This window comes from Amphiprion ocellaris, chromosome 19 (assembly GCF_022539595.1).
Source record: "Amphiprion ocellaris isolate individual 3 ecotype Okinawa chromosome 19, ASM2253959v1, whole genome shotgun sequence".
Taxonomy (NCBI): domain Eukaryota; kingdom Metazoa; phylum Chordata; class Actinopteri; family Pomacentridae; genus Amphiprion; species Amphiprion ocellaris.
This window is the reverse complement of record NC_072784.1, coordinates 26,284,021-26,310,005: the sequence shown is the minus strand read 5'-3', so window position 1 is coordinate 26,310,005 and position 25,985 is coordinate 26,284,021. Positions and strand designations below refer to the sequence as shown.

Here is a 25,985-nt window from a genome sequence, read left to right as displayed (position 1 = left end):
AGTATGGAAAAGTAAAAGGGCCATGAATCCCCTCAAACTAAAATAACAGTTTTCACACTGTCAGAATCTAAATATTATTTCTTTGTACACTGCTTTGGTGACACACAGTAGTATTACAAATTTTGTGGTGTCAAATGTGCCTAAAACACTTAGTAGCTGAATTTTACACAGCACTGTAGATAGATGCATTAAAACACTGCATTTTTACACCATCAATGGCTGCTTTTAACAGCGTCACATTAAAGAGCGGAATTTAAAAGCGCTTGTTACACTGTTCAACATTCTAGGAAATTTTAAAAAATGCATCCTGGCAGTTTTTTTTTTTTTTTCAAACAAACTTGTTTGAAAAATGACAATTTATTGCCTTTTTGGCTTCAGATACTGCTATGCCTCTTTACCTGTCATAGACCTCAAGAGACAGGAGCTTAAACAGAGTATTTTAGACAGAGGGTTAAAAGAGATCCTTCAACAGCGGACAGTATGAGAAAATAATGAGTTTTTGGAACATTGAAGCATGTAGCGGATCCCAAAAATAAAATTACAAACCTGCCAATGTGCATAATATGGGCACTTTAAATAATTTTTAACAAAATGGTTGATAGGTTTGTCATTTTAATCAACAGAAAGCATTTAAATACTACATGAACAACTTTGACGATGTGACACCACAGTGTAGAACTGATTATTTCATCATGTATGCAAAGATCAAACAAATCCTTGAAACTGAAATGCAGATCATTCAGTCCCACAGAGCCTTAAACCCACACTACCACGGAGACGTTGGCACCTATTCACTGGTGACCAACGCAACCATGCGACACACAAATCATCTAGCACTTACACACAGTAATCTTCGGCAGCTGTCAGAAAAGATTTGTGCCATCCAACGATTCAGAAACAGTCTAAATATCACCTCAAGCTGTTTAGAAGCTTGTGTGCTTTATTTTTTTACCTGCTTTTAAAGACACACTTTGCATTTAGCGTTACTTCAACAGATACATGCTTCAAATGTTTTCAGTTTCAAAGCCAATGAAAGATTTGCTGTTTTTTTTTTTTTTTTTTTTTTTAGATTACTTATTTGGCTTAATCAGTGTTTCGCATAAATACAAATTAAACAACAGTTAATTCCTGCATCAGTACATCTCAGTTACAAACACTACATGGCGACAAACCTTCCGCTCTGATTATTCGTCAGTTACAGTCACTCAGTAAAGGCATTTCATCCACACCATCTCCCCTCAGTGTGGTGAAACATTTGGCAGTTTCATATTAATCCGCCCACAGCTTCCTTCCAAGAGGGCAAAACAGGCATCCACCACCAACTGCATGACTTCAGGCATCCACCCTTAAAGTTAAGATGGGGCAAGAGTTAAATAAGAAGTTTTGGAAAACAGTGAGGTAAATTAAGATAAATCAGTCTTGTGAAACTGTTTTCAGGTTGTGTAGTTTCAGTAGCTCTGGCTCATTTGTGAGTTTTTCTGCTCTTAGTGGAGTTCATGTCGCTCTTGGTCTTCTGCAGTCGGGAGAAGATTTCTTTGAACAAAGCCTTGTATTCGGGTGTGTTCTGGCTCAGCCGTTTGTCTACCTGCTCCACCTGCCTGCTGATCCCCTCCAGGGCCTCCGGGGTGGAGGGAGTCTGGGGGGGTGTTGGAGGAGTGGCCACGGCCCCGGAGGTAGAAGGTCCAGCAGCAGCCATGCAGTACTCCTTCATGGAGGGGTCTCTGGAGACGGGCCTGGAGGTCTGCACCCCGGCGTGGCACAAACTCTCCTCGTGACGCCGGCACTTGCCCAGCAGCTCCTCGTACTTCTCCAGCAGGGCGTGGTACTGCTCGTCAACCTCCCGCAGGATGGACATGCCCCGTTTGCGAACTCCGTTGGCATGGAGGGCGTAGCTGCCCTGCCGTCTGCCCGAGGCATCGCGGGCCGAGATGGCATTCAGAGCGGTGTCGCTGCAGCTCTTCCTCACTGGGCCTCCTTGCTGGCCAGCTCCTCCAGCCTCTCCTCCTTCACCTCCCTCCTCCAGACCCGCCACCTCCTCTGGGGTGTCCGTCTCAGGGCCATTAGTGAGCAGCGTCTCCAGGCCAACTTCCATGTCTCCGATCAGACACATCCTGGACTTCCTGAGCTGTTGCATCTCATGGAGCTCAGCTTCGAGCTCCTGAACCCGCAGCTGGCAGCCCTCAGCACCTAACAGACGCTGTTCCAGACGCTCGAACTCCTGCAGCACGGCGGCACATTCCCGCTCAGCGCCCTCCCGCTTCGACCGCTCTGTGGCCATGGCTGAGTGCAGCGATGAAACGATGTCCCTCAGGCGGTCATTTTCCTCATCCAGTGGTCGTCTCTCAGCCAGGTCTACACTACCCGGATTGGCCAGCAGGAAACCATCCTCATACCTAAAAATAAAGTGTCACATCACTAAATGAGGTAGATTTCATTTAAATACTGCTTAAACTTCAACAATCATACAATCAGTACTTTCTTTGTAGCTGATAAAGCCCAGATTATACCAGTAATTGTAATCCAATAATGACTTGAGATCTTTTTAATCACCCCACCAGGCATCCTGCAGAATAATCAGTTCAGCAGCAACATATGCAGCTACTATTAGCGCCATACTAATCTGCATGGGCCAGTTAGAATGCCAACAAAACCTCTGATGAGTGTTGGTGAGCTGTACTGTAGATTATAAATTAACTCTGGGCGACCTGGGCGCAGTGCAGAGCTCCTTGAGGCAGGGGAAGGAGTGGACAGTCTTTCGACGTTCCTTCTTCTCCCTGTGGACCCTCAACTCCTCCAGAGTCCTGAGCTCCTCGACCCGAGTCGTGAGACTGTCCACCTGACCGTGCAACGTCTCCATGGTGCCAGTCAACCTGCACACAAACAAACACAGCAATGTCTGTTCAGGGCCTGTTATGTCACTAATAAGGCGACTCCACTCTTTCCTTCACCAGCATACCGTTCTTTAAAAGCTGCAGTAAGTCGCTGTTACAAAACAAAGAATGTGACCGTGGATATTTAGAAACAACAGAGGCGGCCATTGAAAAACATGTTTTAGCCTTTAGTCCTGTAACATGACTTGTAAATAACTTTAATCTCTTATTATGATTATGAAATTTCTAAAGGGAGCAAACGTGTAACAAGTTCAGGTAGAGCGAGCTAACAGCAAAAACACAAACTACTTCCTGAAATTTGGAGCTTCTTGTTCGTTTATGCTTATGTGACTTCCCTGTAAGGACTTACAGCATGTGATGATGACGAGGGTGATCATTGTTGTAACATAGGCCTCAGTGGAGAGGATTATGATTAATTGTCACAGTCTGTCACCTGTCTATTTTCTGCTGTGAGGCTTTGCTCTCCAGCACCAGCTTCTCGTTGGTGATTTCCAGCTCTCTGGCAGTCACATCCAGCTGTTCGTACACCTTTGCATGCTGCTCGTTCATCTCCCTCAACATTTCCAGCTGCTTGGACAGGTACTGCAAAGGAAATCACATCATATCATGTTAAAAATGAGTGACTACATCCATCTTCAATTGTTCAACTAGAGAAGCGATTCCAACCAAAGGTACTGATAGCCCAGGAAAAATGAAAACATGCAGTTGTATGATTATAAACTTCACCAAAAGACCTGAAACTGACAGTTCAGTTGCAATAAAATAATTTATATAATTAAACGTTAACACTAAATGACATCCAAATTTGAAAGAAATTCAAGTTTAGAGCCCAACCATTACATCAGTCGGCCAATATTACAGGCTGATATTACAGCTTTAACAGTATTAGCATATACACTGCCTGTCCAGAAAAAAAAACAAAAAAAAATGTCGCCACCTGGATTTAACAAAACAAAGAGGTAAGAGCCTTCCATTGAATAATTACTGCAGTGATGAATATGTTTCAGCTGCAACAACTTACTGAACCCTAGCTGACGCAGTGAGTAACTTCTCATTTCTTAAACGGCCATGTTGGAAGACATATCCTGTGGTCATAGAAAGGATGTTAATCTGTTTGAGAAGGGTCAAATTATTGGCCTGCTTCAAGCAAAGAAAACAACTAAGGAGATTTCTGAAACTATCAAAATGGGGTTAAGAACCATCCAACACATTATTAAAACCTGAAGGATAGTGGTAAACGGAGTCCTGAAGAGTCCAGATTTACCCTGTTCCAGAGTGATGGGAGCATCAGGGTAAGAAGAGAGGCAGATGAAGTGATGCCCTCATCATGGCTAGTATCTACCAGCCTGTGGGGGTTAGAGTTATGATCTGGGGTTGGTCAGGTTCAGCAACGTTATGTTCCCAAAGAATAAGGTCAGCTGACTACCTGAAGATAATGAATGACCAGGTCTTTCTATCAATGGAGTTTATCTTCCCTGATGTTCATGGACATGTTCCAAGATGATGATGCCAGGATTCATGGGGCCCACATTGTCAGTTAGTGGATCAGGGAGCATGAGATGTCATTTTCACACATGGATTGACCTTCCACTGAGTCCAGCCCTCAGCCCCATTGAGGATCTTTGGGATGTTCTGGAGAGGATTTTGCGTAGCGGTCCGACTATCCCATCATCAATACAAGATCTTGGTAGAAAATTAATGCAACTCTGGACAGAAACAAATGCTGTGACTTTGCAGAAGCTTAACGAAATGATACCAAGGCAAACGTGCCGTTTTCAAAGCTAAAGGTAGTCCAATGAAATATGAGACTGTGCAACATTTTTTGGACGGGCAGTGTATGCGATTCAATATGCACAGATATGAAAGGTTTTTTTTAACTTTTTTACAGAGCATAATGCAGAAAAAATGGTTGGGTCCTCATGAAATTTGTCAAGCAGAGTTCTTTTATTCATAACACCTACAGCTCTGACTGCAGGACATGTAGCAGAGTATATATCAAAGCTGCATAAATGGTGGTGCGGAGTCAAAGGGTGTCTTCATGGTAAGTTGCTGAATAGGTTGTTAAATACACTCCATTTATCCATCTACCTATTTGGGATTTTCCTGCAGATAGAAATTTGTGGTGCCCCCAGACAGGCTTCAGCCAGCAGTATTGTTCAGGCTCGACTCAGGTTCGGGGAATGTCAGTCCATAAAAATAAGAGAAATCCACTGATATATAATGAAAATCGACATCGAGCATTTGCCTCTATTGGAGTTGAATCCCCATGAAAAAGAGTCTATCAAGTGTATGCAATTTGTGTGTTCAGTTCTAGCAACTGGAACACATCACAGGCATTTGCATTATTTTCCTACATGCATTCATGACTGTAGCATTGTTTTAAGTAGTTTTTGTTTCATGTGATCCCACCAGTGGTTTCCTGTGTCTTGGCAAGGCTTCTCGCTAAAAGGGAGTCAAGTCTTTGAGCTGTGATAAGGCGTCACATTCAGTAATTTTCCTTTCATGTTCACACGGCTCTGGTGCTTCTCTTTCTTCCAAACGCTTTACAGTAATTACTTCAAAACAAAATCAGAAGGTGATGCCACATAGATCAACAGGATGTGTGTGTGTAAGATCTGTATGGATTCCAACATCTGGGACAAACATACCTCAATCTCTTGCACTTGTTCCTCATTGTTGATGTACATCTGCTGCAGTGAGTCCTCCAGCTCTTTGTTTCGTTCTAGGAGAGTCTTGCCGAGCTCTGCAGCCAAATGTAGGTCTAAAAGAAGCCAACAGAAGAAGAACATTTACAATAACAGCAGAAAGAGGTGAGTTCAGGGCACACGAGTTCATTCTCACATCATTTGAGGATTTCTTGTTCTAAGAGCAGTCAAGCTTCAAATGAGGCTTTTGGACAAAATTAATTTAATTATTCAGTTAAGTCAGGATGTAACACAAACTCCTGTGCTGTGAAATACATTTCCATCCATCAGTTATCTATACAATCATCACTAGGGTCACGAGGACCTATTCTAGCTGACTTAGGGCGAAGACAGGGACACCCTAGACAGGTCTAGACCAGTAGCAGCAAACCAGTCTATCGTAGGATCGCTACATATAGAGACAAACAATCACACTCACATCCTACAGACAATTAAGAATCACCAATTAACCTTAGCATGTTTTTGGGAGTAAGCTGGAGAACCCAGAGAAAACCCACGCATGCACCGGGAGAACATGCAAAGTCCACGCAGAAAGATCCCAGGAAGGCCAGGATGCAAATTGGGGATCTTCTAGCTGCAAGGCGACAGTGCTAACCACCAAGCCACTATGCAGAACCAGCCAGCCAGCTGAGCTATCTGGGCTAATGAAATACACTTTATAATTGTAAAAAACATTCCCAGTGTTGAACCTAGCAGACATAACTTCAATACTTTCCTCCTCTATGTGTTCTGTCTGCTGGAGTTCACATCATGTCAATACAAACCTGCATCCATGTGCACAGCAGGAGCCTGAGCAGTGAAAACACTGCAGACAACACCTCCACAGTGGCTGATATCTTACAACACAGCTTGAAGCATAAATTATTCATCTCCCCTGGTGAACAAAAAGTGAGCTGGACTGAAAACAAGGAGGAGGAGGAGGAGGAGAATCCTGCTGGCTCTGCATACTTGGAGCTCCTATCAACACAGCAGTGGAGGAGTGGAAAGACGAGAAGAAACAGAGAGTCACTGACATCCATTACTGGTCATGAATGGAGTGTTTTATCACCACACTGTATTGTGTGAACAGTGACAGGAACACGCATGCATCATTGCACAGGATTAGTTGTGATTTACACTGTATTCACATGCAAACTGCTATATTTGCAAGAATCCCTCTGTGTTATCTAATGTATTTAACAAGCTTCATTAGTTCACACTGCGCTCATCTCTGTTGCCTCCGATGCTGCTGAGGGAGGCAGGGACAGGCTGCCGTTTCTTTGCTTTCAACAATGCACAACTGATAACAGAAGAGCTGCACAGTGATAATGAGCACAGCGAGCCTTCAGCCCCCAGGTCCAACTCAGTCACGGCACCGTTTCTGCTCCAGAGCCCGGCACATGCCGAGTCTGACTTATGTAATTTCTGAATTATGTGCGAGGATGAGAGAAGCAAGAGGCGGTGCTGGGGAGAAGGAAAAAAAAAAAAAAACACGAATCGCACATCTAATAACTGGAAATGTACTGATGATCCAGATCGAGAAGACGGCCTGTACATTTGCTCGTGTGTTGCTGCTCTCTACACGTGATGCTCTGAGATCACAAGGCCCTCACATGTCAGATGAAGCACCACAACATGCCATCTGCACAGGTGGACTTGAGAATGTCTTGAGTAAAATGATAACTGACTATGAGTGCACGCTGGATGATGCTTGTTTGGCAATTGTGCTCCCAATCCGACCCCAAAGCCTGAAAGCTCTGATCCCAGACTAAGGAGGTCTCGTCTGGGGCTCCCTAATCAGATCAGTGGAGGGCTTTAAGTCTAGATGCTGAATAACACCGAGATGAAAAACTGACAGCACACACACATAAACACACAGTCAAATCCACCTGCCGCCCTCCTCTCTGACTGTGCTATGATGAGACGCAAAGCTGCTTTAATTCTCTGGGTCAGCAGGTAATCAGGAGATGGGGTGACGCTCAGGCCAGCGCTACAGAAGGACACTCATCCAGAGAGAGCACTCAGCTGTCCTCTGAGATGCACCGTCCATCAAAGTGCATCCATTTAAGTCATTACTGGGAGTCTGATAACACAGCAAAGCAGCCAACACTACATTTCTGATACATTTCCTGGTTGGACATGCAAGCTAAGACCTTTTACACACTCTGAGCTCTCTTTTTTTTGGTTCAAACACTTTAAAATCTGCAAAATTCTGCACTGTTCTTCCCAGAAAAATCTTCCTTTTGGCAGCCACACACAACCTAAACAGGAAATGCATGACTACTGCTTTCATGTTTCTATAGTTTTGCAGAGAGAATACACTTTATTGGATAGATTTGGTGAGAAAACCTGTCTGGACAGAGGAGATGAGTGTCTGGATGACTAGCTGTGACCCTGCATGGATCAGAAGATGAAACAGAGGCAACATTCACTCAGCAAGACAGCAGCACTATTCCGGGAAGCACCACTGACATGATGAGAATAATGGGAGAGCAAACTGAGAATTAGAGGCTCACAAATGTCATGAACTCGTGCATGAAACAGCCTAACAAGGAGTGCAGCCTCCTCCCTGCTCCATCCACCCTCTTGTTGTCTCGGTGCATGCGGATGGGTCTTTGTTACATCCTCTGATCATCCACACAAACCAAAGACATTAAAGCCGAAGCCTCACCTTGCTCCAGGTCCCTCTGGTCGTACCAAGGCTCCTCTTCCTCCGTGACAAACTCCTCCATCCTTCCTGCGCGGAGCATCGATGCTGCTCAACTTGTTTCTGAGCCGGAGATTGTGATGATGAGCAAACACACAAACACACACAGCGGCGGCGCCTCCTGCCCCCGAGAAGCGAATGTGCTCAGAGAGACAATCCCTGCAGCATCGCCGCACCTGCTTCTTCTTCTTCCATCCGCAGAAACCAGCGACGCCGCATCAGAGCTGCAGCCGGGAATAAAAACCAGCGAAGCGGCCGCTGCAGGAGGATGCCAGCGCTTCCCGTGTGTCTCCTCGGTGCTGGATGTGCAGCAGGGCCTCGCAGACGCAGACTGGCAGCTCGTTTACAGCCCAGTGGCCAAATGCTGCTGCTGCTACGTTCAGAGGCTGTGGGAAATGCAGGCTACAAACAAAAAACGTGTGCTGCAGCTTTGCCTTTTGCAGGTTGCTCTTTTCCTGATCCCTAAAAGCAGCAGAATGCTGGTTTTACTTCATTGCTGCAGACTAAATTTGGTGTATTTGTGCATGCAAGCTACATGGAGAATTATTTTTTTAAAACCACAGATGCTCCATTTTCTCTGCTGTAGTTTGAAAGTGCATAAATTTAAAGTGTAGTTTCTCATGATTTTTATTTATTTGACTTGGAGCATTTGCTTTTTACTTGACATGTAACACTTACTGTTTAAGTTATTTTTATTAAAAAAAAATTACCTGCACCAAAATTCCAAGTCAGATTCCTCATATGTGAAGCTATTTGGCAATAAAAAGGATTCAGATTTAAATTCTGATGTGGAAAATAATGTAATAGTGGCCCTTTATAGTCACTGGTTAAAGGAGTGATTGTGCACTGGTCACAAAATCTGATTATTCTCCTGTAAAGCCACACCTGAGCAGGTTTTTGGATGAACTCTTGGGTCATTCCAGAATTGGAGCACATTTTACGTCCCGCCCATCTAATTTCAAATAATCCATGTACAAAGTACTAAAACATGCTGTTGTTGTGTAAATGTACTTGTACTGAGATCAAATCTTTTTTTTTTAAAAAATGGAGAAAAGAATGTTTGAAAATATTTTTAAAAATACCAATGAAATCTGAAGTTCCCCCTAAAATGTCATTTTATCTTATGCCATCCCCCTGATGACCAAAACTCAAATATAACAGTTCAAATGAAACTTAAACCTCCTCTTTTTTGGTATTATTTTTCCATCGATGTCTCTTGTAATTGTGGGATTTTTTTAATCAACATAATATTTTAAATAGCAATTATGTATGTCACAATCTACCTCATTCAACCCTGTTATGCACATTGTCAGGAGAAGACAAATTCTTTTAACTTCTTTCCATCAGTAAGTTTGTCCTCTTGGTCAGTAGTAACAGCTAGCTGAATATCTAGCTTCTACTGCTGAGAAAAAGCTAATTTCAGCATGGATTATCAACTAGAGTAGGGTTAGCAAACAACAAATATAACATGTAATCAGTGAATGGTACCATTGATGTCTAAGGTGAGCCAGTCAAGCCTTTGCTAGTTTATCACCTATTATTGATGAATATGTAGTAGAAAACTGTAGAAGAGAAGGCTAACTTTTCAAAAATTTTGACGCCCAAATGTCCTCCAATTCTGGAATGACCCTTTTATGAATTTGTCACTTGAAAAACTTAATTCCGTTCTTTCTTTTTTAACCTGATCCATATAAATTAGCATTCTAACTTTAAAAATAAGACAGTTTGGATGCTGCATTTCTATTTTTCATAGTGTAATAATTTATATGTATTTTTAAAAACCTTTAAAAGTGGGTTACATACAGTCAGACTGCTGTTATTGTTTCTTCCATATCATCTCCACTTTTTAAAAATTATGCCTGCTGATGAGAAGATAGCTCACTGTGGAATGTGAAGAAAGCTAGCACGGCTTCTAATTGAACCCTCAGAAGCTTGAAGATGTTACAACTGTCACGTTTTCCTCAGTTAATGCAACTGACCTCCGATAAAATCGCACTTCTGTACGGCGTCAGTGCAGGACGCTGTAAATTACGAGGAGCTCCTGAAGGCAGCACCACTGGAGGTGACGTCACCATTTACTTACACTATCAGGGACGTCTCCCCCTTCTCCTCCCCCTTCTCCTCCCCTCCTCACCCACAGCCCTCAGTCGGTTTAAATGCCCAAATGACAAAAGACATAAATTGGCCACACAATAAGGGACGTCTCACTGTGTGGCTGCTTCTTTCTCGCCAGCTTTCACTTTATTGTAAACAATTAGGAGCCAAGAGTTCATCAGCTGCAACTCTGCATCCATCAGTGCTTCAAGTTCTCTACGGAGACAGAAACCGTAGGCTTTCAGTCCTAACAGGCACTAAGAACTAACATAAGGAACATTTCCATTACTGGAATCCCGCGTTAAAAATAGGAAGAAAAAAAAGTCCCTCTCAGCCCCGATTCTCTCACTGCTAAGAGACAACAGAAACAACTGAAATGAGCTAGTTTTAAATACAAGAAAAATCTAAATGGACAGTTTTAGATCAGACAGTATCATGGTTTTTTTTTTTTTTTTTTTTGTTCTTGGTTCCAGCAGCCAAAAACACAACATGTAGCAGCAATGTAAAAAACAAACAAAAAAACAACCTCTCAGGTCCTCAAAACACAGAAAATCATGTGTTTTTGTATGTCGTCCCCCCCCACCCACCCACCCACCCACCCACCCACCCACCCAAATTTACTTCAATTCAAATTATGCAACCATCTATGCGCACACACATCACTGTTAGCGACAACGTGTTTTGGCTTTGGGGTTGGAAATATCAGTTGGTCCACCAAAGTGCATTGTAATTTGGCATGCATGGTGCCCAGAGGATAAATCTTACGGACTTCCTACTATTTTTTCCTCTAGTTACCATCATTAAGTCACGTTAGGACACTAAAATACACCTTTTTTTCTGCAGATTTTTTTGCCTTCTCACAGCAGGAAAAACACAGAGAAAGCTAATTTCATCAAGTTCAATTAAGATTCCCAGTAAGCTGTGGCACTGAGCCAGACTGTACAATATGAGGACTGTGGAAGCAGCACACCTATATGGAATTTTCCTGCCATGACAAGCCAAAACGACTGCTGTGAAAAAGGGTCTGTTGGCATAATGCTCAAAGCTCCACTGTGCAGCCTCACTGCGCTCAGCTTACAGAAAATCAGCTGATCTGAAACATGATTTGCAGCAAATATAAGTGCAGACTGGCTTGAAAAATTCCCTATATCCTCATATTTTACCAAAATGAAGTCTGATTTTTGCAACATAAAGCAAACACAATTTGTAATAAATGGGTCAAAACATAAAGAACACTGGTTACATTCAGCGTGCGCTTTGCTCTGCCCTCTCAGGCTATAACAGTCCCAGTTTTATTGCTCAGCTGTTGACATAAGCAACAGCCACCAGCCTGAAAAAAGCAGAACTTTCAGCAGCACAAACCTGGTCAAAGCCTGACATCATTGGAACTAAAGCTTAGGCACTGACAAAGAGGAAGGCTTTGATCCTGGAAATGGCTACATTTCCCCTTTTCCCATCATTTATTTTTCTCTGTGGTTTTACGGCTGTGTGGTCTTTTCAGGTGCTTCCAGTCTGCTTCGCTCTCACAGCGCTGGACGCTGCTGAAGAACTTCTTGATAAGAGCCTTGGCTTCTGCTTTAACTGTAAACAGAGACTACAGTTAGTTTGTTATGAAGCAAAGTTGTGGCATTTTATATTATTACTATTATTTATGTTATCACCAAGAAATGCAGTGGAGTTGTGTGACAATCGGTCTACGTTTGTCTGTCTGTCTGTTCACAACATTACTCAAAAACAGACTAACTGATTTGGATGAAATGTTCGGGGAAGATTAGAAATGATACAGAGGCCAAGTGATTAGATTTTGACAGTGATGTGGCTTATAGCCTGGAATCCACGGATTTGTTATAGATTTCTGTATTGCAAGACGGTAAATATATTTTTCTTGAGAGGTCATCGTCCTTGAATAGCTGTCCATCTGTTTTATTGTTTTACAGTTTATTGTTATTCATGTATCTGTTCTATACAACTTTTAAAATTTCATACAGCTGCTACCTTGGCCAGGTCTCCCTTGTAAAAGAGATATATAACCTCAATGAGACTTCCTGAATAAATAAAGGTTAAATAAATAATGACAAGTGAACACTACATCAGCTGCCTGCTGACTATCACATGATTGCAATCCTCCTAAAAATCGACCGCTGCAGATTTATTGGGACTTATCAGTCGGAAATGATACAAGGAACAATTGATTAAATTGTGGGGGTGTTTTTGAGTCCCATCAATTCCCGCCTCCCGCTACATATTCAGGTCATGTGATTTGGTATCCGTACATTACGTACTGTGCACAGCGCAAGGTAATTTTTTATTCAAGAGTTCATCCATCAGAAATGATACAACGACTGAGCAGCCTTGGTGGAGTACTGCGCTCTGAGTGCTTTTCTTTCATTATTTATCCCTATTTTACCTTGGCTTTTTCCTCGACTCCTCCCTTCTGCAAGGAGATGAGACAAGTAGCGAGCAAAAGATTTAAACAGCTCCTATAAAGAATCAAGAGAAAAGCTCAGTAAACATCATTTCATTTCCTAATGCTGCTTTACTGCAAACATACACACCTTGGTTGCAAACTTTCCCTGTTTATAAAAGGGGTCCAGATAGCGGACCACAATATCAGCTGCTTCCTTCAGCATCACAGGCTTCGGCGGTACGTTGACCGGATGCAGGGCTCTCTCCTGCACACTGGGGTTGAAGGTTACTCTCCTGCTGTGTCCATCAGTGGGGCGACTGCGCTTCGCCGGAGGAGACAAATCCCTTTTTTCTTTGATGTCATCCGTCCCCTGTACACAAATGCATCATCATCAGAGCTTGAGCAAGAAAAACACGTTGAAATTCAACAGGCAACAGGCACCTACCTCTTGAATTTCAGGTGGTTTAGCTTCCTCTTTGGGTTTGTTTTGTCTGTGTGAGAGGAAAAGTGCAGTTAGAATTCGTAAAAGAATTTTCCAGCAAAGTTGTGATAAAACTGAGAGTGCATTACTCTGTGATGGATGTTGTATCCTGCTCAGATGTGTTCAAAATCTCAGCTGTTTTCTTCTCTTTATTATCATCAGGTATCACTATTACCGCAGTTTTGCTTTCTGCTTGGATCACATCCTGGCTGCTCTCTACGGCTTCCACAGAGGCAGGCGAGTGCTGCTCCCGGCTAATGTTTTCTTGAGCGATCTCACTGGGAGTGTGAGAAAAAGTAGCATCGAGTTCCTCTGGCATGTCGGCGTCCTCCTGGATTTTCTCTGTTGTTTGTTTCTTTGTGAAGTACTGAGAAATGTTGCGTGAACTCTTTGCCGCTTCCGCCAGCTTCTGCTGCTTCTTGCTCATGGCTTTTCCTCCTTTAGTTGGGTTATCCAGGGAGGCAGAGACGGCCTTTGCTCTGGCTTTAATGGATGACGATGCAGCCGATGATGTGTCCATGTTTGTCTCTTTTAGTCTCTCCCTTTTTGCCTTCATATCTCCTGAGCTGTCATTGAAAAACCTGCCGCTTTCCTTCTCTTTGTTAGACTCCGTGTCTAACATGGAGGACTTCAGCAGATCCTTGGCAGTGATGAAAGGATTGGAGGAGCCTCTCTGACCTGCACCTATTCTCTTACGCTTCAGCTAGAGGAATATCAGAAAAAAGAAAAGCATGTTTTCCTCTGAATCTATAAAAATCTGCAATAAATGCTTGACTTTTCCTTTTTCTAAAACTGTGACAAGATAGGTGAGATGCGTAACAAATCAGTCTTACTGAGTACATCTCTGATGCAGAAGTGAACCCCACCATCTCATGAGTAAATGAGGAAGAAGATGCGACTTCTGCCTCAGTTTCTCTGGAATCAGAGGTTCTGGTTTTATTGCTTTCTACTTTTTCTACCTTTGTTGAAGCAGGTGCAGCTTTCTTCATCTCAGATACCTTCACAAGAACATATAAGTTAAGCATAACTTGCCCGCTGTTGTTGTAAACACACATAAAAGTTTGCAGTTACCTTCTTTAAAACAGCAGCTTTATACAAGTTGGAGGATTTGCTGTTTTTGAAAACCTCGTGCTCAATATCCACCGCTAAGGACAGACTGTCATAGCTGAGAGATGGAGGACAGATGAGAGAGAGAGTGCATCAAATGTGAGGAAAGTTATTTTAATCACGTATGAGCACTATGGTAGAAAAGTGTGTCTGCACAGTTACTTGAATGCATCTTCTGCCCCCTGCTGGCCGTACAGAGACTCCTGCAGGAGTTGCAGGCAGTGCTCTCTGGCCTGAAATGTAACATTGAGTTAATGAACGCCTCAAAAACTAAATAAAATAAAACAACAGAGTGTTCACATACCAGAAGAATAATAAAGAAATGATAAAAATCAGTTAACAAGGCACCTATTTCAAGCAGCAATGCACTGCAAATTCAGTGCTTTTACTGTACAAAATGCTCTTGCTTGTAAAGCACAAACGAGTAGTCTTTTCTTTTTCTCTTCTAGTACTGTATATACACTGTTTTCTACATCAATAGCATTCATATCTCATGACCCATGAGTTCTTATAGAAGTGTTAATGGATGTTGCAGCTATGAGGAATGTGTTAGTCTTGTACCTTTACTGTGAGTTTGGGGATCTTCTGGCTGCTGGCCTCTCTGAGCGGACAGTCAGCATCTACACAGCAGGACACACTGGTTACACAGCAGCAAAGATCAGACTGGAGATTATTATTAATGATTGATCGACTGATGTTACCTGGTGGAATAAAGTCTTCCCCCTGACTGTCGCTGCCCTAAAGAAACATGAGCACAGACAGAAGTTAGTACATCAGATACTGTGATATACTGTATTCTGTGGCAACATGTTATACTTTGTCTACACTTTCTCCATTTCTGCAGCATTAATACTCCCCTCCTGACATGTGATTCCATGTTAAGATTCACTTTAAAAAAAAAAACCTTCGTAGCTAAATTAACACATTAAAATATACCTTTAAAGTTTGAATCAGATTCTTTTTTGTAATTTTCCCATTTAAAGAGAGCAGCTTGAATTAGGTCAGTTAATATTGATTCCAATGGTGATCAGTTTTCACACAGGAATTAAGACAACCTTAAATATTCTTCTGTCCATCCATATGCACAATACGGCCCTGTCAAACTTTATCAAAGAAATAGCCACATATAGCATCTGTCAAGTCTGTAAGAAGTCAGTATTGATATATATTTGGGTGTAAACATTCTCTTGATCGACATAAATGAGCCATTTACATGAAGTTCTGAGTGGCAGGGTACAGGTATGTACTTAGTTTCCATCTCTGTCATCACTTTTTTGTTGTTTGTGTTCTGTTTCTACAATTTTACAACCGTGCCGTTCCTTCTTTTTTTATGCGACGTTGTAAACTGTTTGGCCAGGCTGCACTTGGACCTGCTGAGAAACAGTGTTACTTACAGGTTGTGCCAGCTCCACTGAACATGTGGGAGCGATTTAACAAAAGAAGTATTTAGAGGGGCCCCATCAGCTCCTGCTGCCAACAGCTGGCATACAGATGTACAGAGGTGCAACACAAACATCCAAACAGTCCTAAATACACATAAATATGAGTATATATACTACCGTTCAAAAGTTTGGGGTCACTTAGAAACGTCTTTATTTTTGTAGAGCAACTTTAACTCATTTAGAGCAACTTTAACTAATATAGAGGAACTTTACTATAGAGCAACTTCAACTCATTTAGAGTAACTTTAAATAAAATCGAGCAAATTTAACTCATTAAGCACAACTTTAACTCCTTTAGAGCAACTTCAACTAATATAGAGGAACCGCATCTATTATAGAGCAACTTTAATATAGAACAACTTCATACAGAGCAACTTAAATATTGAGCAACTTTAACTAATAATATCAACTTTAGCAAATACAGGGCAACTTTAGCTAATAAAGAACAATTTTAACAAATGTAGAGCAACTTTAATATAGAGCAACTTTAACTAATAATATCAACTTTAACTAATGTAGAGCAACTTTAAGTCACGTACACTGCTAGTCAAAAATATAGGGTCACTTAGAAATGTCCTTATTTTTGAAAGAAAAGCAGTTTTTTTTCAAGGAAGATACCATTAAATTAATCAGAAATAGAGTCTAGACATTGTTAATTGACTATTCTAGCTGGAAACAGCTGATTTTTAATGGAATATCTCCATAGAGGTACAGAGGAACATTTCCAGCAACCATCACTCCTGTGTTCTAATGCTACATTGTGTTAGCTAATGGTGTTGAAAGGCTAATTGGTGATTAGAAAACCCTTGTGCAGTTATGTTAGCACATGAATAAACAGATGAGTTTTCATGGAAAACATGAAATTCTCTGGATAACCCCAAATTTTTGAACGGTAGTATATATTTCTGAAGTGTTTGAGTTGATTAAATAGTAAATAGTCTGCACATTTAACCTCAGCTAGGGTTGAACCGCCAACCCTGCTCTTAGTGATCGTCTCACAGCCGCCAATAATTATCATGCTTCACCTTCCGCAGCTTCATCTGCTTCTTGAAGAGGTCAGAAAACTCCTTCTTCCTCTTTGTGCCGTCATCTTCATTCCCTTCTCCCCCTTCATCATACCTACAAGGCGGGACATCAGTGTTCATCTACAGCATCATCAGTATTTCATAGTACACTGCAAGAATGTGAAATCAAAATTAAACACATCAACATGTCAGACATTAAACTTTTCCTGCCTTTCAAATCCGTATCCCTTCTTCCCTCCTTCGTAAAGATCCGCCTGGAACCCGAATGGTCCTTTGGGCGTGTTGCTCGGAGCTGCAAGTGTGTTGGTTCTGAGGGCAGCAGCTCTGGCCAGCTGAGCTTGCACGACTTTGGGGTTGCTGCAGAAGTCGCAGGCACCGGCACAGTTTGGCGTCTTGTCACCAAAAAACTTGGAAATGGTGGCATGGCGGCAACTGATGGAAGAAGAGAGACAGTTTTTTTTGTAAAAACTGTAGCAGAGACCCTACAGCTTAGAATAAATCTTATTTCAGCACACACAGAACATCTTTATATCATACACAGGCCATCCAGTGCATCATTGATCTATGAGCTGTTACGTAACTGTCAAACACTAACACAATCAATGTGTTTGTTATGAAATAAGCGCCACGCTTTGTCTCTTGAAATAAAGAAATACAGTTGTCCGACAATTACAACACTAACAGACGTACTATTACCTTCAAATCTCTACAGATGACGTCCAGCGACAAAGCATGGATTAGAGGAAACTAAATCTCAACTGAGAGCAACTCTTATTTTCCTACAATTTCATGCTTTCTTGCAAATCCAACTCCTATTTATTCTAACAGGACACCTCCTCCTCTACAGCATGTTTTCTAATAAAATCCCAGCTGCAGATGTGATTTTTTTCCCATCCTTTTCTTTTTATAAAAAGGCCACTCTTGTATCAGATCCAGTCTTATGTAACAGCCAATATTCACACAACCACACACAGACACACACACACGGGGTCTATTTCGGAAACATCCCATTAGACGAGCCACTTCAACAACATACTAACTACGCTGCTGGAAATGGAAATGCTGCCACCTTCTCCCTCGTGAAACGGAGAGTAGCAGCCTCACCGAAGGAGGTGGGGAAAGACGAGGAGGCACACAAAGACTCTGTGAAGCAACAGTCACTCCCAGGCAGGACTGTCAAACAGAGCAGCCTTTGAGGCACACAAAGAAAAGTAAGGCGTACAGTCAACGGCTCAGCAGAAAACCACTCAGTGAGAGACTATTGAACACCACTGAGAACCTGAGGAGCAGAAAAGGGGAGAGCAGAAGAGGTGAGCAAAGCAAGGACAGATTAAGAGCAGTGTGGACAGAAGAGCAGTGAATGGGATTTCTTCTCCTCTCACTCCTCCACGTGCAGCCTGTCATCAGGATCTATGGATTTATCCATCCTAACTCTAATCTCGACCTGACTGCTAATCTCAGGCAGCGTCCTCCTCCTCCTCCTCCTCTGGACGACGTGTCCCATAAACAAACTAACCCACTGCCAGATAAGACACTCTGCAGGGAGCTCCTTCAGGGAAGAAATGACTTGTTCATCAGCGTCTCCTCCTCCTCATCGGCTGGTTTTCTAGTTTCTCACAGTTAGCCTAGGCTTGGCCGAGTGTCAGTAAACAAGCAAAAACTCTCACAGGTAAGAGCCTTTCAGTGTTTCGTGAGAGACGAGGCACCTTAGAAACACTCCAGGCTTGGCAAGAATGCGAAGAATGTGTTTAAAAATATAGACCTTTTTAAGTACAAACGTACGTTGGGAAATTAAAGTAGTCTGTTCAAAAAGAAGGAGATAGAGAAACCCTGTAGCTAGACAAATGGTATTTTAACTAGCTGGATGTCAGTGGAGTCTTTTAATGTTTGCACAGGATCTGTGACTGATAATGTTCGTCATTAAAGCTAACACGGAGTCAAAGAAGTAATGGGAAAAAGCGAGTGTTGGCAGAGACAACAGAAATGTCATAATAAAAGACAAACAGACATATATTTTTGTCTTTAATATTAAAAAAAATGGATAAATTGATGGTCACATACTATTTTATTTTCCTGCATGTTTTTAAAATCTCGTTTTCCTGTGAATTCTGCTGCATTTTCTGATAAATTACAAACTTAACTGAATTAGTGCTTGTAAAGTCGACACACAGTGGCTGTTACAGGGCACAAAATAACACAAAGACACTCAGTATCACTCAGTTGTTGCTGTAGTACGCATTTAATATTACTGTATGCAACAATCCTGCAATAAATCTGGTTCTCCTGAAGGTCATAATAATTGCTTTGTATTTAAACAGTTTCATATTTGCTGACTGAAAAGGTGTTTTTATGACATAAAGGAGACAACAGCAACACAAATTTTTGGGACAACATCATTTTGGGACATTTGCTTCTTCCAGTCGATTAGCTGAACATTGCTAATAATACAAAAGGGAAAACAACCAACTAACGCCATGTTTAATGCTCTCTAATTAGCACATTAGCACGAGAGACGTAAAAATAACAATTTAGCATTTTAAAATGAGTTATGGACTATTTCTTGGCTGAGAAAAGTAAACTGTGCTACATGCACATTAGCCTTTGGTTTTACTCCTATTTGGTAAATGCTGTTGACAAGGAAGATGCAAAACCTGGTTACTCACACACCTGTATACATAACAGCAATTGTATTTATATAGCATCTTTAAAAACCAAGGCCTTTGACAAAGCAAAAACAGAAAATGAGAGCTGACCAAGCAGATCACTAAATGAAAGCTCTGTGTCTTTAATTTGGATATCTAGTCGCTCAATAAAAGTGGCATGATCATAGTCATTACAGAATCCACATTTCCTGTAATTTGCATGCAGCTGTATCCTGGCTTCTCACCAGCTCAGCTACTAGATTACTTATCCACAAAGAATGCTCAGAAACCAGGTTTACCGTGTTTACAGGCCATAATATCCCGACTTCTATCAGATCACTCCAGGTGACACATCCAAGTTTCTCAATATCTGGGTGAGACCTTATCCAGGCTTCTCAAACCAGGATCAGATGTTTAAAACTAGAATATTCCAAAGATGTGTTTACAACCAGGACACTAGTGTGTGTGCAGAAGCAAATATTAGATTTCTCTGCTGACAAGTTGTCCTCCAATAACCCTTCTAATACCGCTGGTAGGTGTTATCCAGGTTACTGTTTCCTCATGTTTACTGTTTCCAAGCTACATACACAAGAGCTACATGACAGTGATGTTTATCGTGTGTTAGTTTATAAAGTTTTAAAATGCACAATAAACAACACAAGCAAACCTAGGAATGCTTCAGGCTGTCACACCCAATTCAGCAATTCAGCAAGAGCACAATAACAGAGTCTGCTGTAAATCAAGTATAACTTGACACTCCACCACCACCACCCATCACAGTCTGTACATATGGAGAACAAGGATACAGGTGTCAGGAGAGCCATCTGCTAATCAGTTCAGCTTACAGGGACCCTGACAGGAGGAGGGGTAAACCTGCTAGTTATGCTGATCAACTTAAACCAGCAGCACCTCCCCCTGCACCATAACAACAGATTCACTCTCACTTTGCGAGACATGTTCACTCCCAGGCTGCGAAACTCTCTGCCTCTTTCTCACTTAAACCACGGGTTGAGAAACTGCTGAGCTGCACTTCATCACGTTCACAGACTAACAGCTAAAAGTTGTGTGCTTGCGTCACCCACGACCGGAGTTATATCCTAGTGACCACAAACGCAGCCTTGTAAATGAGACACTGTGTTAACCGAATTGAAACACGATCTTTTCACTTCAAGTGCATCCAACTTCTCTCTGTCTCGCTAGGATGGATGCCAGAGAAGAGACACTGAACCTCCTGAACAGGGTGTGGGACAAGCTGCAAGGTCTGCCCAACGCCAACCCCATAGAGCTGGGAGCTTTCTTCATCCTGCTCTCCTTCATCCGTGAGTCTCAACTCTTTGTTATTCAGCATTTCTTGTTGCTTAAGAAAGAGCTGGTCATGATACTGTTCATTTGCTCTCCCACAGTCATGGTCCTGCTCATGATAGTTCTGACCTGCGTGAGCTGCTGCTGCTGTCGCAAGATCAAACTAAAGGGACCCAGCGTTTGAGTAAATGTGCTTCAAGCAGAAAAAAGCAATTACACAGACAATCTCAAATCTGGCAACTCAGCACAGTAGATGGTGCAAAACGTCCTTGAAACACACACATTGTGCCCTGCAAAGTGAATGAAAACTTATTCTCAAGAGTCCTGCGCATGTAGGACACATGTATAAACAAGGTGTGTTCGATGACACTTAACAGGCCCAACCCTTGGACAGCAAAGCACATGACAAACACAGCGACACAGAGAAGGATGTCCTGAAAAGCTGCCAAACACACCTGCAAAAGCTGCCAGAATCTACTTTCCTAGAAGCATCCCTGCATAACGACGACACCTCTGGCCTGAGGAGAAGTCAGGGCCAACCCCGAGTGTCTTTAATAACGCAGGCAATGCTTGGAACATACAGGATTAAAGATGAGTAGGACTCATTTAAAAACTGCAAGCTGCACAGCGAGATATGAGAGGAAAGGCCAAATTGGTTTGTTAATGCTTTTCTGAACACAACTATGTGTCATTCTTAAGGAATGAGAATTAGCCGTCAGACATGGAGTTAGGTAAGAACCTCCTAAGGGGAAAACCCCTTTTCAAACCTGAAAATGTTGTTTGATGTGTAAAAAAGCATAAAAAGAGAGCAACTGTGCCCTCTGCTGTACAGAACCTGAAAGGGACTATTGTGTTTCAAAGCACTGTATATACTGTGTGTAAGTGTTTATATCTCAGACTGCATGTTAGAAATGTGCAACAGGAGGCGACGCTATATAATGACGTGATGCTTTTGACTTGTATGTAAATGAAAAAAGAAACTTCAACAGTATGTGTGCGCTTACCCTTCTCTCTCACAAAATGACACCATGGCTTCAAAATCAGTGATGGCTGCTTTGTCGCTCTCCTTTGCAGAGCCACGTTTTCGCTGTAGACAAAGTTAAGATTTACCTTAAAAATAACGAGAGTTCTTTACATTTTCAGTGCTTTGTTGTTAATCTGACCTGTCTCCGGTTGACGTCCTGGCAGATGAAGAAATTAATTTGTGCCTTATCCTTCGCGGAGTAGTATGTTCGACAGGAGGAGGGCAGGCCGTCTCTACCTGCTCGCCCAGACTCTTGGTAGTAGCTGGTTAGAGACTTAGCAAGGTTCCAGTGAGCTACAAATCTGCAAAAAACATCACCATGCACAATCCTAATTTACAAAAATATTCTGGCACATTCAAAACAATGCACTAAAAAACTCGGGTTTGTCTGTTTACCTGACATTAGCTTTATCTACTCCCATGCCAAAGCTGATGGTCGCAACAATAACCAGCACCCTGCCCTGCATCCACTCATTCTGAACCTCCGTGCGATCTCCAGCTTTCAGACCTAAAACAGCAGAAAACTCGAGCCCAGATCCAGGTGTTTTTCAACACCTACACACACTAGAAAGCATCTTACCTGCATGATAAGCCTTAGACAAAATCCCAAGCTTGGTCAGCTGGTAGGCCACTGTCTCACAGCCTTCCCTTGTCCGACAGTACACGATCCCACAGCCCTGTTTGCAAACATCACACACAAGATCTAATGAGGAAAACAGCATCTAAAACACTTGTTTGTCCAGCTGAATGCTGTAGATTAAACTGTTTGCATTTTGTCACCATGGCTGAGCAGACAGCTCAGTGAATTTTCTGCTTTAAAAAACTGTATCGCTGTGGCAACTGAATGTATGGGATTTTAGGGCTCAAACCTTGCCAGAAGTAAAGCGTGACATCTGCCAAAGTTACACATTCAAGAAGCCTCACACTAAAACTGCTCCTTTTTTGAAAACAAATATTCACAGCAAGGTTCTTCTCAGGATGTCAAGTATGGATCCTAAAATGAATAGATTGAGCGAGCTGAGACATACTTTTAGAGGTGTTTAACAGTGTACAAAAAAATACAATCAATATGACATCTTACTGTGGCTAACAAGAAATTGCAATGAAGAAATTAGGATATTAAGTTATATTATGGCCCTTAAAAATACACAGTTTTTAAACCTTTATATTATTTTGCTCAAATCTACAAACTTTAAAGGACTTTGATTGCATGACATACAATACTATAAAAACCTTAAGCCATACTTGGCTTTTTTATTCAGACATTTCTGTTTCCAAAGATTTACAACACCTCCCAGAGTACACGTTCAAGACACCACATATGAACACCGCTCCTCCTTCAAAGCAAACTTTCGCAATAGGGTTCTACCTCAGCATTTCAAGTATGGATCCTATCCTATGAATATGAATAGATTCAGAGAGCTGAGACATACTTTTCGAACTTTTAGCCGTCCATTCTCTATACACCACTTACTCCTCATTAGATTCAAGGGGGACTGGAGCCCAACTCTGCTGATTTGGGGCGAAGGCAGGGGACACCGAGAACAGGTCGCCAGTCTATCATAGGACTACACTTAAAGACAAACAATCACACTCACATTCACACCTACAGACAATTTAGAGTTACCAATTAACCTGAGTATGTTTTTGGATTGTGGGAGGAAGCCGGAGAACCTGGAGAAAACCCAGGGAGAACATGCAAACTTCTTGCAGAAAGATCCCAGGCCCAGCCCCGAGATGAAAGCCGGCGATCTTCTAGCTGTCACTGCCCTGGCTCGGAGCCACTGTGCAGCCCTTTTCGAGCTACTAGTATAGTTCATACACCAGTCAGCCACAACATTAAGACCACTGACACATGAAGTGAATAACATTGATCATCTTGTTATAATGCATCGTTCTGCTGGGAAACCTCGAGTCCTGACATGCATGTGGATGTTTGACATGTACCACCCACCGAAACATTGCAGGTCAAGCAATCCCCCAACCCTCCATGGCAACAGCAGTCATTAATGCCCGTTTCCACCCAAAGCAGGACAATGCACCCTGACACATCGCAAAAACTGCTCAGAAGTGGCCCGAGGAAGATGACAGAGCTAAGGCTCCACACTTCCCAGATCCCAATCTTATTGAGCATCTGTGGGATGTCCCAGGATAAGCCTGATCTAGGTAGGTCCCACCCTGCAACCCACAGGACCCACAGAATTCACTGCCTCCATCCCGGTGACACAGGACATCCCCAGAGGTCCTGTGTCCATGCCCCACTGGGGCCAGAGAAGTTTTAGCAGCATAAAGGGGACCAACGCAATATCAGGCAGGTGGTCATGATGTTTTCCCTGATTTATGTATATACTTTGTACAGTATAGTTTACCAGTATAAGGGGAAAATACAATAATATGCAATCCTATAGCAGCTAGCAAGAAATTGCAAGGGAGAACTAAGATATTAGGATGTTGAGGTATTGTGGCTCTAAAGAAAACCAGAGTTTTTAAGCCTTTATATTATCTTCCTCAAATGTAGAAACACTGAGACACAATATTGTGAAAACCTTAACCTTGGTGGTAAAATTCTATTCAGATTTGTGTTCCCAAAGACACACAACACCTCAGAGTCCAGTTTTACAAACCTGTCCATTAGACCCACTGTCCAGCATCAGTGCCTTCTTAATAAAGGCATGGAGGTGGACGTAGGGGTTCGGCAGCAGTTCCCTGAAGATCACATCATAGTGCAGGTTATTGCGGAAAACAGGTGTGATAAAAGACAGTGGCAAGCGCAGCTTCAGGGACTGAATAATGTCCTCTTGTACATTCTTGGGTGCTGTTGCCGTCAAAGCCAAACAGGGAACTCCAGGCAAACGAGCTCGCAGCTCACCCAGTTTGAGATAGTCTGGCCTGAAATCATGACCCCACTGAGACACGCAGTGAGCCTCGTCCACGGCCAGGTGGGACAGCAGGCTGCGGGAACACAGGTCTGTCAGGCACGGCTGGAAAGAAGGAGAGGCCACCATCTCTGGGGTGATATAGAGAAGCTTTAACTTGGGGCTGCTACTCCCCAAGTCGGCCAGGATCAGACGTCGCTCAACTGCTGGGAGCTTGGAGTTGATGGAGCAGGCAGGGATGTTATGATCCCTCAGGTGATCCACTTGGTCCTGGGGAGAAACACGGGGAGGGATTAACATGTAAATGATCATGCACACATGTCTAGTGCATGTCTGAAGGGTGTACATAGGAGCAGAAGGATCAGAGACAGAGACTGACCCGAATGAGGGCGATTAACGGGGATATAACCAGAGTGATGCCCTCAGCCAGCACTGCAGGCAGCTGGTAGCAGAGAGACTTTCCTGCTCCAGTGGGCATACACACAAACACATCCCTGTCACCTGCAGACGAAGCACAGACAGCACCAAGTCACACTCTGACCAACACTACCTGGAAGTGTTATTTCAGCCTCGTGTTTCATAAAAACGCCAGTTAAGTTCTGTAGTTGCTGTTAGTCAGCTAACGTCTAATTAGCGAAGAGATAAACAGCCTTTAAACTCCCTGTTCGCGGACTTACCTCTGACAACCGCTTTGACAACATCTTCCTGTAGTTTGGACTTAAAGCTGTCGAACCCAAAGTGGGTTTTTAAAGCTTGTTTTAAACTTGTTGTCATCGTTTTTCTGTCTGTTAAGAAGTCATATAAACCTCTTTGGCACCGTCGCACTCCGATGACGTCATTACACGAAAATCTGAACTCGAAAATAGCGGTTTAAAAAAATCTGAACTTAGTGATTCCTTGCCATTTATTAATATTTATTCAATATTTATTCTATTTGTGTTACTATAATGAAAAAAGTTGCTACGTCCACATTTTTCATGAACGTATTCGAGCTCTATGATTGGTACAGCTGGTACACGCCTTTCACCCGTGATTTCACAGAAACTATTAACTTTATTATGCAATTAAATGATAGCTTGTAAGCCAGAGGCACAGCACAGAAATATTCACATTTTAACCTGATAACTGCACAACTTTCAAGTTATTTTAGAGTTAAAATGAATCCAACATGTGAGACATTGTACACATGAGGGTTTATCCCACATTAATATTACACTGGATACAAGCTGCTAAACCAGTAATTCTTAAAGTGTAATTTACGACAATTTACTGAGCTATAATTTCATATAAATGTATGCACTGT

General features: G+C 42.4%; 2 protein-coding genes and 1 long non-coding RNA gene across 3 annotated transcripts; 1 reads left to right on the top strand and 2 right to left on the bottom strand.

Moving 5' to 3' along the window:
* Positions 1-595: 595 nt before the first annotated feature.
* cdr2l (cerebellar degeneration-related protein 2-like) lies at positions 596-8,640 on the bottom strand. The gene is made up of 5 exons (XM_023265399.3): positions 8,247-8,640; positions 5,540-5,652; positions 3,325-3,473; positions 2,706-2,870; positions 596-2,393 (listed from the first exon to the last, which is right to left on the bottom strand). The coding sequence occupies exons 1-5, from the start codon at positions 8,323-8,325 to the stop codon at positions 1,463-1,465; spliced, it is 1,437 nt and encodes a 478-aa protein (XP_023121167.1). The 5' UTR covers positions 8,326-8,640; the 3' UTR covers positions 596-1,462.
* A 2,348-nt stretch (positions 8,641-10,988) lies between these two features.
* On the bottom strand, positions 10,989-25,521 carry recql5 (RecQ helicase-like 5). Its single transcript, XM_023265425.3, has 19 exons — positions 25,360-25,521; positions 25,062-25,183; positions 24,431-24,952; positions 22,387-22,483; positions 22,203-22,314; positions 21,946-22,108; positions 21,787-21,869; positions 17,049-17,270; positions 16,839-16,932; positions 15,073-15,109; positions 14,933-14,991; positions 14,534-14,604; positions 14,336-14,429; positions 14,098-14,262; positions 13,354-13,967; positions 13,229-13,274; positions 12,932-13,153; positions 12,784-12,856; positions 10,989-11,957 (listed from the first exon to the last, which is right to left on the bottom strand). The coding sequence occupies exons 1-19, from the start codon at positions 25,454-25,456 to the stop codon at positions 11,833-11,835; spliced, it is 3,018 nt and encodes a 1,005-aa protein (XP_023121193.2). The 5' UTR covers positions 25,457-25,521; the 3' UTR covers positions 10,989-11,832.
* On the top strand, positions 17,840-21,773 carry LOC111565376 (uncharacterized). The gene is made up of 3 exons (XR_002745901.3): positions 17,840-18,507; positions 20,681-20,799; positions 20,884-21,773. It is a non-coding gene; the product is annotated as an uncharacterized LOC111565376 (long non-coding RNA).
* Positions 25,522-25,985: the final 464 nt, after the last annotated feature.

Coding starts and splice junctions, on each gene's coding strand:
- cdr2l (XM_023265399.3), bottom strand. CDS start 8,325: ATGCTCCGCGCAGGAAGGATGGAGGAGTTTGTCACGGAGGAAGAGGAG. Junction 2,871..3,324: donor TCACAGCAGAAAATAGACAG/GTGACAGACTGT, acceptor GTTTGTGTGCAG/GTTGACTGGCACCATGGAGA. Junction 2,394..2,705: donor GAGCTCTGCACTGCGCCCAG/GTCGCCCAGAGT, acceptor CTTTATTTTTAG/GTATGAGGATGGTTTCCTGC.
- recql5 (XM_023265425.3), bottom strand. CDS start 25,456: ATGACAACAAGTTTAAAACAAGCTTTAAAAACCCACTTTGGGTTCGAC. Junction 14,605..14,932: donor TCCCCAAACTCACAGTAAAG/GTACAAGACTAA, acceptor GTTACATTTCAG/GCCAGAGAGCACTGCCTGCA. Junction 13,968..14,097: donor CTGCATCAGAGATGTACTCA/GTAAGACTGATT, acceptor ATATTCCTCTAG/CTGAAGCGTAAGAGAATAGG.